The sequence below is a fragment of the Aquila chrysaetos genome, chromosome Z (assembly GCF_900496995.4).
Source record: "Aquila chrysaetos chrysaetos chromosome Z, bAquChr1.4, whole genome shotgun sequence".
Taxonomy (NCBI): domain Eukaryota; kingdom Metazoa; phylum Chordata; class Aves; order Accipitriformes; family Accipitridae; genus Aquila; species Aquila chrysaetos.
In genome coordinates, this window is record NC_044030.1 from 48,942,302 (window position 1) to 48,957,803 (window position 15,502).

Sequence of the window (15,502 nt, forward strand, 5' to 3'; positions counted from 1 at the left end):
GAACACAATTCTATCTTCCAAGTAATTTTTAGTGTAGGAAAGATAGGAAGTTCACTTTCTAGATTTTATTTGTATTTTTAATGTGCATATTAGAGCAAAAAAAATCTAGGGTGAGGTGGCTTAAAATCTATGGAGTTGAGTAGAAATTTGGCTCTTCTTTGAGCTCAGTAGTTTGGTTGAACACACAGTGTCTTACAACTGGACATTCTGAGCACTAACCCAATGCAAGTTGCTAGCTGTCGGGAATTAAAAATGCATTTTCCATGGGTTAGCTCAAAAGATTTTTCCATTAATGAAAAATTATTCCCTCGCTGTTTAAAGGTAGTCCTACACAGAGTAACTGTGTACAGTTACAGACCATGTGAGTTAAAAAGCTCGTTCCTCCCACTGTTCTTCAGAGCAGACAGAATGATTATTAATTAACATTTTAAATATCAGAGCAATGCATGCAGTGTAAGAATAGACAAATGACTTCACAGATAAATATGCTCTCAACAGCAGGTGCAGTTTTTGCAAGATGACATCTATGACTAAGGAATTTTTCATCACAGGAACTGTCTTCACAGTACAAACAGTTTCTCCATCTAAACTTTCCTTGCCCTTTTTCTGGCTGCCTCCACCCACATGTAAAAATAGGACGTCTCTTTCCCAGTCCATTTGTTTGTGGAATACATTAAAGAGAATTCAGAAGGCTGAAGGAAGGCTGAATTTAATTATTTTCATATATTTTAGTCATTGTGTTTCATTTCTGAAAACTGTACCTGCCTCATTTGGCAGAAGAGCTTTGTTTAGTTTTCTCCAAATGAACATTGCCATGCTATGTGCATTTCAGTTTGGGGCTGAAGGGGAAGGGGATGAGAAGAAAACCAGTTCATTACACAGTTGTTGCACATTGCAGTATTTTCCATTGAGGAGCCCTCTTCACTTGGCAGTTTCAGACAGTATTAGATACTGCCATATTTGGAAGATGGGATCCTTAAGCACTGATTATTTTTACACTTTGAACTGTTATTTGTTTGACAAGGTTGGGGTTTTATTGGATGGAGTCTTTTGAATTCTGGTTTGGCAATGAATAGAGGCTGCTTTCACAAACTCTTTGCAAAGTGCAGTTGGAAAGACTTACACCGTGCCTTGTTGCATTTCTGATTAAAATAGCACTTAAGTTTTTCTGACGGTTTTCTGGTGGCACTGTCTGTGGTAGCAAGCAAAACTGCTTTATTAATATTTGTGATCTAAAATCCTCCCTCTGGAAGCTTTTTTCTTTCACCTTCTCCTGTCAGAACTTTACCAAGAGCACTGATTTGTCACAATGAAACAACATAGCTAGCAGCTTTTCTAATTCATCAAAATCCATTTGCAAGCTTCTGTTTTGATTGGAACAGCAACCAAAACCACACAGCTGATTCAGCAAGTGAAACTTTTAGCCTTTGTGAACTGCTGGAACTCTTGAAATAGTTACATCAAGTTAAGTACTCTTAAAATTACAAAAAAGTGAAAGATACAGAATTGGCACAGGGCTGTTGGAAATACTTCACCTTGTCTAGGTGTTGGGCATTTGAAAGTTTGCTTTTTTGTATCCTAAGAAAGTTGATGCTTTAAAGCCTTCTGCTTCTTTGAGTAGAAGGCATTCAGGCATTAAAGTTAAACTATTAAGCATTGAGTTTCTTGCTGGCTCTCCATGGCATGAAAAATGGATACAGGTGAGCATGTAACATCCAGAAATTACTGTCTCAGTTACCTTCAATATTTACGTACATGCATGTCGTATTAGAGTAACAGAAATAACCTTTCTCTGATTCTTTACACATTTTAACGTTATGTCATATAAGAGGACTGGGCTGAATTAAGGCACATGGACAAAGTGCAATCAGAGGCAATTTTACTCCCTGGCACTCTGTAGTTCTCGTCCATGCTCCTTGTGGTAAGGCAGTGTTATTCATGATGGTCATTTGCTGCTTCTGTAATAAAGCAGTGAACAGATTCAGTGAACAAATTAGATATGGTCATTATTGTTTCAGGCAAGGAGATTTTTGAGCTTTGTGCAAAAGCAAGGAAGAATTAGAAAAGAAGCAGCTCCTGTTAGGATGTGACTCTCAGGAATTAGTCTATGATGAAAAACAAAGTTTGTGCTATAATTGCAACCATTCTGTTTGTACCTTGCAGTGAGCCACCTCTATGGATTTGGACTGATGGATGCTGAAGCAATGGTGATAGAAGCAGAAAAGTGGACAACGGTCCCTCCACAGCATGTGTGTGTGGAGAACACGGATCGGCAAATCAAGTAATACCCGCTGCCCAAACTCTTGCTGGCATAAACTTATGGAAAGAAATTGGGTATAATTTACCCCTCCCTTGCATTGTGTATAATGCATCATTTTGAAAGCTATACTGGGGATGTCCGTCACCTTCACAGATGTCAGGTCATTTACCTGTAAACATTGTTCCGTGTAGTACTTGGAAAAAGGCCATAATTTAAAGAGCGCCCAGACGTTGAAAGTGTAAAACAAGCCAGGCTGGATAATGATTGATTCTGGTATAGATGATGCACCAAAGAAGAAGAATGTTTGGTGGTGTGCACTGCAGTCACCTTTGTAAGATGCATGCATAATTATCAGTCCAGGATCTAACAGGCAAATACTCTTTTCATTAAAATACTGCATGATATTGTCTCTCTCAGCCTCAGGAGAGTCGCTAGCTCAGAGGCTAAGACTAAACTGCTTTCTGCTTGCTAGGACAGCATCTATAGAACCAGGCTTTAGAGCAAAATTCTGTATGTGCACTCTGTGGATACAGAGACAGCATCAGTCATAAGGCACACTTCCAAAGCACTAATATTACTGTTTGATAAATATTCTTGACAGGCTTAATCCATAACTGGTATAGTCTGCAAGGATGTCGTGCCAATTTAAACCAGCTGAGTCAGATGCCGTTTGGTACAGTTAACATGTAATACTTGCTATTACGTAAGCAAAGACTATGGCTATGCCAGGCATTTCCTGGGGCTTAACAACCAGCTGTGATCCCATGACAATCCCAACAATTCTCAGCTGGCCACTAATCCACAAAAATGCTCTGTCCCAAAGGCTTATTCCTATTACAGGTTTTTCACTGTCCTCTTTTAGCATGTGTACATGCTTAACAGAAAGCCAGGTAGTTGCCATTAGCTGCAGTAAAATAATTACCCTGTGGTGATAGTTTCAGCTGTGAAGTAAGTGTTAAAACTAATGGTTATAGGCTACTGACTTCTCAGAAACAATTGTCCAACACTGTCATTCATTACTAAGCAAAAAAGATGTTGTCTTACTTTGCAGAAAAAGCAAGAAATGCTGATATTGTTTTATATGCTTATATTATAGAACAATACGACCTGACAGCATTGTCCGTTCAATTTACAAAGCCACTGGCTGTTCAGATAATCCTAACCACCATGTGATCTACTTGGAGCATGTTGTTGTGCGCATCACTATTACTCACCCTCGACGTGGAGACTTGGCAATTTACCTAACCTCTCCTTCTGGAACTAGGTCACAGCTCTTGGCCAACAGGTATAGTATGACAACACAACTTCATAGTCCAGTCAGCATGCAGAGCTTGCACTGAGATTGCAGCATCAGCAAAGAACAGTCAGTCGTTACAGTAGCTTCGCTGACAGACACAGGCTAATTATTTTTTCTGAAAGAGTTGGGGAGAGTGAAGTGCAAATGAACTCAAAGATGACAATCTCTGTCTTTATCAATAGAAGAGTAGGCTGTAAATCTGTTGAAGGACATCGTCTCCAAAACAAAGATTAGTCAGTTTCAATAGTCTTTTGTGGCTCACCAATTAATAGATGGCTGGAAAATGTGAAGAAAATAGTAACAGGCTCAGTGTTACAGAAGGAAGCTGAATGGAAGTGTATTTCTACATATTTTTCATTTTTCTCCTTTCTTATCCTTTGTTCACTAGTAATAAAAATCAGACAGAATAGCAGTTCACTACTACTATTTTCTTTAAGCTTTGTGAATATGGTTATGACTCCTGATGTTACCAATTTCCATACCCTTTTTTTCCCCATACATATTGAAGTAGTATGCTTAACCCATGAAAGTCTCCTAGTACGACAACTCTGAGAACTTGCACTAGTACTTTGAAATTAAGGGGTCCATTTGTAAACAGCCTATTAAAATTTTTAAAAGTCAGCCATTTCCTTCATTGCACAGATCTGTGATAGACACTTGCTTTTGAATGTCCAGCCACTCTAACAACCACCACTAAGAAAGATCAGTCCTTTTTCTCATCCTGTCACCTCTGTGTTATGTTCTTGGAGAAACTGTGACACTGCATCAAATTGTCCCTTTTTCTCCAGACTGGACTCAAAAAGTATCTCTTTATACAATGCAGCATTGCCAACATTAGTACAATTTCAGTCTCTTGAGGTGAGGTGCATCATTAGTATTTGTCCTCAGCAAACTGAAAGACTTCCCAGTGATATTTCTATTTCCCCAGTCTACTAGCAGAAATTTTCTTGGAAGAAAACATTGGCAGTCCTTCTCAGATAAATCTTGCTAAATCAGTGATCAAGAGCAACTGCCTCCTACCAGAGATGGTTAAAGCACTAAGAAACCCCAGGAACCTTCTCAAACTCTACCCCATTTCCAAATGTGCAAATAAGTTACAGTTACAATAAGAAATGCTTCTATACTTCTCCAACTGACTAAAAAATCTTCTTCCTGATGAGACCATAGTATGATAGGGAAAATTTTTCCCTTGGTGACTAGCAGATTTATATTACTGCCATTCTGCTGTACACAGAGCATGGCTCCCACAAAAAAGTTGATGTTAGCTGATGTAATGTATCTCAGAAACAGCAAAAGCTGCCATGTGTCAAACCTATGTTGTGAGAACTCTTCTGCTATCACACTCAAGTCTTCACAAGTTTATATCCCTAGTCCTACTCTTCAGGGCTTTTAATGAATTGGGAATGGCCTGCTTTCCAAACTGCCTTGTCATCTACATTCCCCAAGACAGATCTGCTCATAGAGTCACTACCTAGGCCTGGAGACGTGTGTCTTCCTGTCCCTCAGTGGCAAAAGGACTTGTCTTTCTTCTTGAAAGTAAGGACCTGTTTTGGAGCCAGGTGGAGCTCAAATGGACTTGGTTCTGATTGAAGTGTGAACCCACATTTTCACTAGAAATTAGGTTAACTTAAAAGAAAAGGTGTACTGAAAATACTCTTCAAGCTGTAGACATTAATTCATCAGATGGAGAGAAAGTTGTCCTGGAATTTTGGGGCCCTCTAGAATATCTCCTGTGTTTCATTAGGAGTGTTGTCAGCTCCTTACTGATAAAGCATATGGGCACACACATCTATGCATCTCCCTGCAACACTGAACAAAGAATTTGTCCTCTGCTAACCAGTGCAGAGGCAGACTTCTACCCTCTAAGCAGTTATGAAACAGGCTTTTGTTTTTCTGTTTCAAGAAATCCTTCTTGCATCCATTTTCATGCAGCAGTTCTTCCCTGCTTCAAAATGAAAAAAATTAAAAGTCCTCCAGCTAGGTATCCAAACAAAATAATCTCGTGTAAACCCAGTGGTCTTAACACAGCTAACTTTTGGCTCTAGGCTTTCATGTCTTGCAGCTGACTCACAGCAAGTGGGAGATAAAGACATTCCAGTATTCACAGTTCACCTCTGGTGATGACTGGTATGTGGAATAGGTACAAAGTTTAATTCAATCAGTCTCTTTGTAACCCCTGCACCTTAGAAAGTAATTGTTTTCTGTACCTGTGGTAGACAGAGAGAATGCATATGTGTGTATTAAAATAAGGTGATGTTCAGCTGTTTCTTACCCTATACTATCAGAAGGCTAACCAGAAAACAAAGAAACTTGAAAAGCCTTTTAATGTTTTGCCACTTTCCAAAAAACAGGTTATTCATGACACACCAAACACTCATACCAGAAATTCCCTTCCCATGCAAGCTTCAGAGATGTACTGACTTGTAAGTCACATATGGCTGAAACAAACAAGTCTGGGCTACTAATATTAAGGAATAAATGTATTTTGCAAACTCTAGGTCCGAAATGCCTAGAGTCTTCACAAGGCCTTTCTTAGGGTAAAGTGATGGATATGGGCACAGTACTTTTCAAAATGGTATTTCAAGGCTTGTTTTATTTGGTCTGGCTGGAAGAAGTCTTACAGCTTGGCGGTCTTGCAATTAGTAGTATACTGAGTGTTATTGAGTCTATATGTTTTAGCATCATGTTATAAAATGAAACTTGGAGCAGGAGTGTTGTTATTCACTAATATGAGAATTTAGTTGCAAGGCACTTGATTTTTAAAGTGTTATTGATGAGGACATCAGAATAAATGCATTCAAGTACAAGTAGCATGCAGGGATGGATTGGCAGCAAGCAGTCTGGCGTTTTTTTCTATAGGCAAAGGTCCCACAGGCTGTTGTACATTGCTACTACCTGACTGAGATGCTTTTCTCAGACATACAAGACCTTTTAATGCACACGTACATGATTAATAGCAGCAATACCAGCTGTTTTTACTGAACCCAAGGAAAACCTCATTGCTTTACCATTACTCATCTGGGTTTAATTTGAACCAGTTTGCTGGTAGAATGTCTTAAAGTGCAAAAGGTATATTTTACACATGTGCACTTCTTCTCCACCAATTCTGGAAGAGTCATTGTGTAGTTTCTGGTGCATTGATGAGTAGGTCCCTCAAGGCGATATCTGGCCTTTTTTCTGCATATTTTATCCTTGATGTTGGCATCCTGTAAAATGACTTCAGTAAGAAAACTTGTTAGTCAGAGGCGATGTGGATTCCTTTGCAGGCATTTGGTGGATTACACTGTCACTGGCTTGAGCCTCATGTGCATTCTTCAAAAACTGCATTACAGGGAACATCTGCTTTGTTGTTTGGAAAGTACTAAACATGATTACATTGGATGTACTGCAGCAGAAGAAAATACAGGCTTGGAAAGTTCTAGCTGTTGTGAGGATGAGGCTACAGTTAAGTACAAAGGGGAACAGTATCCCCTTTTTAAAAACAATTGGCCATTGGATTTGGCAGCATGGGTTTCTGAGTGTTTTTGAGACATACCAAGGTCAGTTCTAACAAACACTCAGTACAGCAGGGCTATGGAGGAGAACCTAAATACAAAGAGGATAGAAGAAGCAACCTTAGGGCTCGTTTGTCTCCCACTGAAGTCATGGCTTGTTTAATTCTTGCCCTTTAAATTTAAAGCAGCTGCTGCCATTCGAACTGCGTAACTGAAATTTTTTAGCCACGTGGTGGCAAGTTTCCAGGCCACTAGCTTCCTATGTTTATATGGCACTAACATTAATAATACCTCTGTTCAGTAACAAAGGGAAGTATTTTCACGACCATCTCTTTCCTATCATGAAACCTTAGATAATCAGTAAATTTTAATAACACCCTCCTCCGCAGGAAACTCTTAGATCAAAAAGAAGGTATTCTCATCTAATCTTACTTGCTAGTTTGCTTCATAAAAAGTCTTGATGATCAGAAGTAGAGCAAATGTTTTCTTTATAGGAGCATATTTTGATTTCTGGACCAGTCCATCTTACATCTTTATTGCAGTTTACACATTATACTCTTAATAACAAAAACATTTTGTGTATCCAGAGATGATGAAAAGGATAGGACTAATCTTCACACTGAGTCTTACTGTCACAGTAACTTAAAAGGACTCTGTGGTGGTATTATTAAGTCCAGGATGAGCAAACAATAATCCTCTGCTTGTACTATGTCCACGGGATCAAGCAGTTCTCAGAAAACTATTTCTCCCGACTCATACTTGCTATGTTTTATTTCATTCAGGTTGTCTATATCTTTTTTTCCTTTTTTTTTTTTTTGGGGGGGGGGGGGGGGCAGGGGGCAGAGTAAATAGACATCCCACTACCCTTCTACCAACCATTTGTTGAAGTGCAGTTGCAATGTCAATACCTCTAGAAATATTTTTTGTTGTTGTTATACCCTGGCAGTATTAGCAGTAGATAGGGTGGGGAGCTCTGGGGATACTACAGACACAACATCCATTTAGAAAAAAAGTAATTTTTTTTTTTTTTGCCAAAGGGGAAAAAATACTGTTGATTTGCTCAGCTCTGTAGAAAACACTAATGAGTTTTATGTGCAAAGGAGTAAATGAATGCATGTAAGTGACACTATCCTCCATGTAACTCTAAAATTGATCCTGGAACTTGCTCAAGGAAAGATGTGGAAGAAGAATGAAGTACAATATATCCGTGATTTAGTGTGACGCATGCCTTTCTTTGATGACTGAGACTAGTAAAGAATTAATCAGGGATCTGTAGAGTAGGCATGTATTGGCTTTTAGATTTCAGTACCTCACATTCAGTTTTAGTGGAAAATTAGAACCCGTCATTAAAAGTTTGACTTAATTTTCCATAGCCGAAGTGGGAGTGAAGGCAAGTGGCTAAGGACATATTTAGGATCCAGCTAAATGTCTCAGCTTCTGAGGTCTGCATTGAACCAAATAGAAAAGAGAGGAGCTGTTTAAGACAAGCTGAGGAAGAATGCCTAGGATTTCTACTTCTTGCAGATACGTTTACCCCAGCTACTATAGTGAGAATGAATTAATCTTTTCCCAGCCTTTTGAAAACTAGCCCCATCTCAATCTTACTACAATACTTACTACATTGAGTTTCACTTGGAATAAACTGGGTTTTGTGATGGACGGTCAGAGTCCCCTACTGCCCTTACCCTAATCAGATGTCCCTTTTCAAACCTAGAATGGGGTAGGAAGTCTGTATATGTGGCACCAGGTTCATTCATGCTTTTGCATTAGGATTTCTGCCTGTTTAGAGTGATGTTTCTGAAGGTTTACAGAAAATTCAATAGGAAAGCACATGCAGCTTTTAAGAAGACAGCTGTAAGTATCGCCACACAGCTGGCTGACCAGTGTGGTGTGTGGAGCTCAGCAGCCCCGCATGTCTATAGGTCATGATGGAGCATTTTGTGGGGATATGCATGGTCTCTGGGGATAAGCTTTCCATATTTAAAGATGGTGGTTGCTGTACTATCCACTACTTCAGGCTGGCAGGCACTGTACCCTATAGTTCATGCTACTCTTCTCCAAACAACATTATCATGACAGCTCAGAATTCCATTGCTTCATAAAATTAACTCTGATAACCAGATGTAAAATGGAAATTTAAAAAAAAAAAAAAAGTGTACACATGCATTTTAATATATCTTGTTTAGATCCACATCCAGAAGTTTTAAGTGATCTTCCCTGACACATGTAGGTGAGAAAGTTTCTGAAGTGCTTTCTGACCGTTTTCTTTTTTCCTGAATACTTCAGTGCAGGTGGGCAGTAGGGTCTGACTGAAGCTTTGGTTAAGTCAGTTTGAGGTGTCTTACATCTCACAGGGTGCTGGTGGTTGCACCCTGTGGAGAAGAGCTGCTCTAAGGAGAATAGTTGACAAAAGCATTTTCAGGTGAGCAGCTTGGGAAGGCATTCTGTACTCTTTTCAAACTGTAAGCTCACTTGAAGTCTTGTGACCAATTAGACTAGTGGGCAAGGACTACTGGCCTGTCAGGCTGCCAATTTAGTAGGCTGGAACACGTCATAAACAAAGACTGCTGCTACAGAGGAGAAAATAGCCTTCTCTTGCCAGCTACTCCACTGCAGCCACAGCCATCAGCCAGTGCAGGGCTTCCTGGCTCTCAATGTGGTCAGTTCAATATACAAGTATGTCCATCAGGTGCAGTGGCACCTTCTGAGATGAAAAAAAGGTCTTGATATTAAAAAAGCTCCTTTTAGGCATTTACCTTTTATTGTTTGTGATGGGTGATGGTGGTGTTACCAAGTGGATCCCCTGCCCCCACTCCCTTTTCACACATAAAATTAAAACATAAAACAAATTCTTCTGAGCATTTAGATTCTTTGCTAAAAAGCTGACACCCTTGCTTGTTTGTTTTTTTAAAGCTAGTAGATTTAACTGTGAGAGACTAGCCTTATGTTCCCACTTGTGGAATTCCAAGAAAGTGGCTAATTGTCTTCCTCTGGGTGTAAAATTTGATTACAGATGAGTATTTCTGCTTGAAGTTATATTCTTAAATAGAAAGGTGATGCATTTTCTAGGCTGAAGTGGTGGCAGTAGAAGAGGCCAAGACTCTTGAATTTGTTTTAAGGGAATAATTATATTACTCTACACCCTGTAACATACATATTCTTATATAGACATAAGTATGGCATGTGATGAGTATATCATAAAATTTCTGAGAGAGAGAAGAGTCATTATTTTTAAATTTAATGCTATTCATTATAAGCAGCAGCCCATAATTAGTTTCTCTGGATGTAGTCAATCATGTAGTCACATCCACCCAAACTTGAATGTCCTGTTACTAAGATCGGTCACCTGAGTAACTGAATAACAGATCTGGCATTCTGTTGTGGTTATGTTAACAAATAAGTTATAAAGATTCAAATGCTGTTGCTCACTTGGGTACTTAAAACCTTGTTACATGTATGAATACAGATGTTGCAGATCTATATGATCATGGTCATAAAAATGATCAGATTATTCTAATAATCTTGTTTAACTATTTTAATCTATAATAACCTGTAATAGTCAACTAACAATTCATCAGACCATATACTAATAATTTACTAGTCCATGATAAACTGTGTTTAAGTGTGTCCTTGATATGAATTTTGATTTGCTACCAATCTGACAAATAAAAAATCAATTAACTATCTGGACTGGCTCCATGCACCTTAAAAGATCCTATTCCATATGTATTTCTTTCTGAATAAGGAAGAGTACACCTGAACATTTGATCACTTCATTTATTCATTTAACACCACTGAAAGGGAAATCCATGTACTACCTCACAGGTTCTTTGATTTGAGAATTTAGTGCATAAGCAGAGCAACACAAAAATACTTGGACCATTGAGTATGTACAACATACACAAACAGAGCCTCAGAGTCAGTATCCTTCTACTTTTTTTTTAACTGTTCTTTTGATCTCTGTAGCTTTTTGACTCATTTGCAGATTCTTTTGTAGAACACAGTTTATACATTAAAAGATTCCAATTTAAACTTTACTTTATAAAATTCAAACCTTTCCCAAAGAAGTATTCTTTTCAAAAACTAGTCAATTTTCTATGAAAGAATATTACTGGATTTTCCCCATTTCCATGGATGGAAATATGAAAACTTACAGTTTCAGCCATAGCGTATTTAAGGTAAAGGTGGTTTTACATACCTATGGTAAAGTCATAAGGGATTTTTGTCTCTTCCTCCCAGAATTACTCAAAAGAATGATGCAATATTAAAATGGAAATCTGACAGCAATTTAAAATTCCAAAACATGACAAATAAACACCATTAAATAAAAAATACTATGGGAAATATTGGACTCATTACAGTAAAAATAAACAGCAACTTGTGTTTCTATCTATGTGAATGGAAGCCCAGTGAATACAGAATTTACAATATAATTCAAGAGTACTTACATAATACTATATAATTTAGTTGCTGCAATGGCAAAGAGAAATATTGCTGCCTTGACGGATTGACAGGATGTTTAGAAAGTATTACATTAGTTATCAGCAAAACATGGTTTGACAATTTGACTAACTGTTGGAAATAACCTACATAATGACTTAAATTGAACATACCCACATGCAAACACTGGGTAATAACTGTGTAATAATTTCTACCCTTTCAGTAAATGATGTGTGCCATGTGTTTGCGAGATTTGCTGTATTCAAACAACTGATTTAACAGTGTCATGAAACAGGCCAATTCTGCTGGCAGAATATATATGTATACACATATAGACACACACACACAGAGGTACAGAACTGCTTCAGAAGAAAATCTCACCCAGTTATCAATGAAAATGAAGCCTAATTCTAAAATTATTTTTTTTTAATTTAATGTTATCAACACTAGTAAAAAGGAGTACTATTATAGGCATTCATTTAAAATGGAGAAAGGTTGCACAAATGAGAGCGTGAAAATCAGCTTTGGGCTGAGTCCTATAAAGTGCACCAGGCATGCATGTCCATGCAAGTCCTATTGTAGTAATAGCGGATATGCAGTATGCCTCTGACTGACCAAAGTTTTCAGCAAGAAGTATGGCATTTTATTCACATCCTGTGTGGCAATTTTTACCAGAAATTGACATATACTCAATTACTACAAAAGTATCCTGCTTTCCCAATGTTTGCTGAACTTCACAACCTTTTGAGAATAAAGCTTGAAATTAGCTTAGAAAATAACAGTAAAGAATCAAGTGAGTCCAAAAATATCACAATATTTAGTCTAGTACTAGATTTTTCTCTATTTTATGGAAAAGGGGTTTCAATCTATTGTATTTTTTACTGCGGACATCTTGTTTTGTGAAAAAGTATTTAAGCATAGCTATTACCAGTGGAATTTCCACACATAAAGACCAAATTAAAATAGTGATAAATATGTATACATACCTACATATGTATATATATGCTTATATATAAAAATAGATATACATGAATATATGTATATATATGCATGTATCTATATAGAAATATATACATACATATATATACGTGTAAATATATACATATTTTTTAAAGCTGAGCTGTGCCATTTTATTAGAGGCAACAGTCTTGATTAGAATGTACCTCCCATCAATAGCTTTGGGGTACCAGGCAACACGCTGTGACCACTGAATAAAAGTGCAAATTCTCTTGTGTCTTTCCAAAATCTCATTAATAAATTCCAGTTTTAGGTAATAAAATCTCTGGCCAGTCCTCTTTCCCCTTCCCCCCATGGGATCAGCATCACATTGCAGCCTCTGAAATGGGCCCCCATACTAGAAATTACCATAATCCAGGCCTAAGCTCCAACCTCTTCACCCACGACCTAGGTAATTAAATTATGGTAATGTTGTTGGTTAGATGAAACCACCAGCTGCCATTAGTCTCCCGGTTTTACCCAAGCTCAATTCTGTCAAGTGTTTGAAGAGAGTGATACTTTGGTCAGTTAAATTTTATTTCCTCACAAGAAGTCACATATATTGAATTGCTAATATTGTCTCAGTCACTTAATACATTTCATTGTTTTTAAACCCCTTTTAAGTATTCCAATCCAAAGACAAAAATAAATGTTACAGAAATTTTCCAAATTATGAGTTGTTTGTATTTACATCATGCTGTTAAAGCAACAGATATGCTGTGTTGTATGCACTTTTCCCAAGACACATGAATCCTATGAAACATTATTAGCAATTTTTTTTTTTTGCAATGAATTCTCTTTCCATCCTCTTTCACATTGTGACAAATGATGGCATGTAAACAATCTCTTCCACCAAAATGACAAGAAACTGTTGAATGTACTTGAAATATGTGTGGGAAAACCATGAGTAACGTTATGTAAAGGCACAAATGAGTGAATGGGCTAATTACTATATCATTCAAGAGTTTGCAGACTTGGAGGCTTAGCTCCCCAAATAAAATGGTTCACTTAAAATAATGTCATAATTTATTTTAGGCTATTTGATCATTCCATGGAAGGATTCAAAAACTGGGAGTTTATGACTACTCACTGCTGGAGTGAAAAAGCAGCAGGTGACTGGATCTTGGAAATCTGTGACACTCCATCTCAGCTAAGAAATTTCAAGACTCCAGGTATGACTCTAAGCTTTATGTGGGCTCAGTGAATTCAGAAGAATGCTTGCAGTTGCTAATACTGCCTTGACTGTTTTCCACCTTTTATTTACAGCGGTGACATCACAGGTTTTAGTGTGAAGGCAGAGCTGTGAAGAGCATTATTCTTAATTTCAGTTATCAATGCACTCTTCATTTTTATGTTGCTGTTATTTGCCTTTTAAGACATGTGGTTCTTTTTTATTCTAAACTTACTTCTGGTTTCCATGGAGAATTTCATCTTCTCAGGCGTAAACTGCCCTCTTCTTTGCAGTCACATGTGTTGCCTCAAATTATAAAAAGAGACTTTGGCCATTTAGAGCTACGTCATACCAGACATGAATTCTTCAAGCAGACAGGCCCCTGTACCACGTGACAGGTTACCAAGAGTCAGTGTTTTAAACAAAGCCAAATCTTTACTAGTCACAGTTTTCAAGGAAAAAGATACAAAACTGCATGAAATTGCATGTACCACATTTGAAAGAAGTTACAGTATGTCCATATGCAGGCATCTGTTTTCTTGGATGTTGAATATAGATTTATCAGACCGGTCTTCAACATAAGTTAGAGCAGCCCAGAGTTATTAAGCTGTATTCATATTGCCTGTGACTTTCATGGCTGATACAAGGCCCATATGCACTTGGCCTATATCAGCTATATAGGGCCCATGGATTTATTTTTATGGGTTTTTATTTTGCTTTGTATTTTTTATCCTACCCATAAGAAAAAGTGTCATTTATCGGTGTTTACACAACTAGAAAATCCCACTATACAAGAGAAAGAAATTCATGGCTAGCTACCACTAGTAGGTTGTGTCATGCTCCTGTGCGTATGGACAGAGTGCTCAGACCTCACATTCATCCACTCACGAATTGTGCTCCTAATAAGAATTTTTGAGGCTACAGATGTTCTTCTGCTTCTAATTCCCACTGCACAGTTCAGTTTCATTCACATATTTCAGTATCAGCACTTCGAAAGAAATGGAGATTGAGAAAAGGGCTTTCAAAGAGACTCATGGGAGTACATGCTTACTTCTATTTGCTAGTTATGAGAGATGAGTATATACTTGCCTTTGGACTTACTGAAAATTTAAACCTTAAAAACCATTTTGAAATAGATACATTATACACAGACAAAAATACCACTGTTTATGCATGAATACTGAATATAGGTCCTTCCTTTGGAGCCCTACATCAAAGTAGGTAGAAAAGCTTTAATAAAAATAATCAAAGGTGAAGTATCACTTAAACAATCTAGATTAAAACATGTTAGAGAGACAAATACTGCTGATGTATTGGAAATCATTTATCACTGAATCAAAATTAACAGTTACTCTGGTTGGACAGCATGTCAGAATGCAGAAATATTACATTGGAAGCAACAAATTTATTTGATTACTGCTTTCTGATAGATAATTATAAGAATTCGGCTATGAAATATATTTAGGACTGCAATGGCATTAGCAATAGAATTAGTTTATAATTTAGTGAAATAAAAGATACATTCCATCTTGAGCAGCTAAGTAAACTCACAAAGCAGTAAGAGTTTTCTCACTCATTTTCTAAAAATCAATTCTGAATTTTAAGAAATAGATGTTAACGTAAAGTACTTGAAGCTCTAAAAATATATCCTTGTGAACTTAACAATAGGGGATTTTAAGTATATTTGTTCCTGAATTAGTAGGTTATTGAAAGTCATTAAAACTATTCAAATGAGCCTCACTAAGTATAAGTACTTCTATTCTTTCTACTACATAAAAAGCACACATAAAGAAACATTGACTAAAATGCAAACTGAAGTGCTTAAAAGCTTTGAGTTTAAAATA

At 37.3% G+C, this 15,502-nt stretch overlaps 1 protein-coding gene across 2 annotated transcripts in view; it reads left to right on the plus strand.

The window, feature by feature from the left end:
• Nucleotides 1–15,502, plus strand: part of PCSK5 (proprotein convertase subtilisin/kexin type 5) — a 261,404-nt gene that overhangs the window by 169,573 nt on the left and 76,329 nt on the right. For both annotated transcript variants that reach the window (XM_030004192.2, XM_030004193.2), the window contains exons 11-13: nucleotides 2,164–2,281; nucleotides 3,357–3,545; nucleotides 13,523–13,659. In XM_030004192.2, coding sequence (XP_029860052.1) covers nucleotides 2,164–2,281; nucleotides 3,357–3,545; nucleotides 13,523–13,659 — 444 coding nt within the window. The remainder of the gene's footprint in view (nucleotides 1–2,163; nucleotides 2,282–3,356; nucleotides 3,546–13,522; nucleotides 13,660–15,502) is intronic.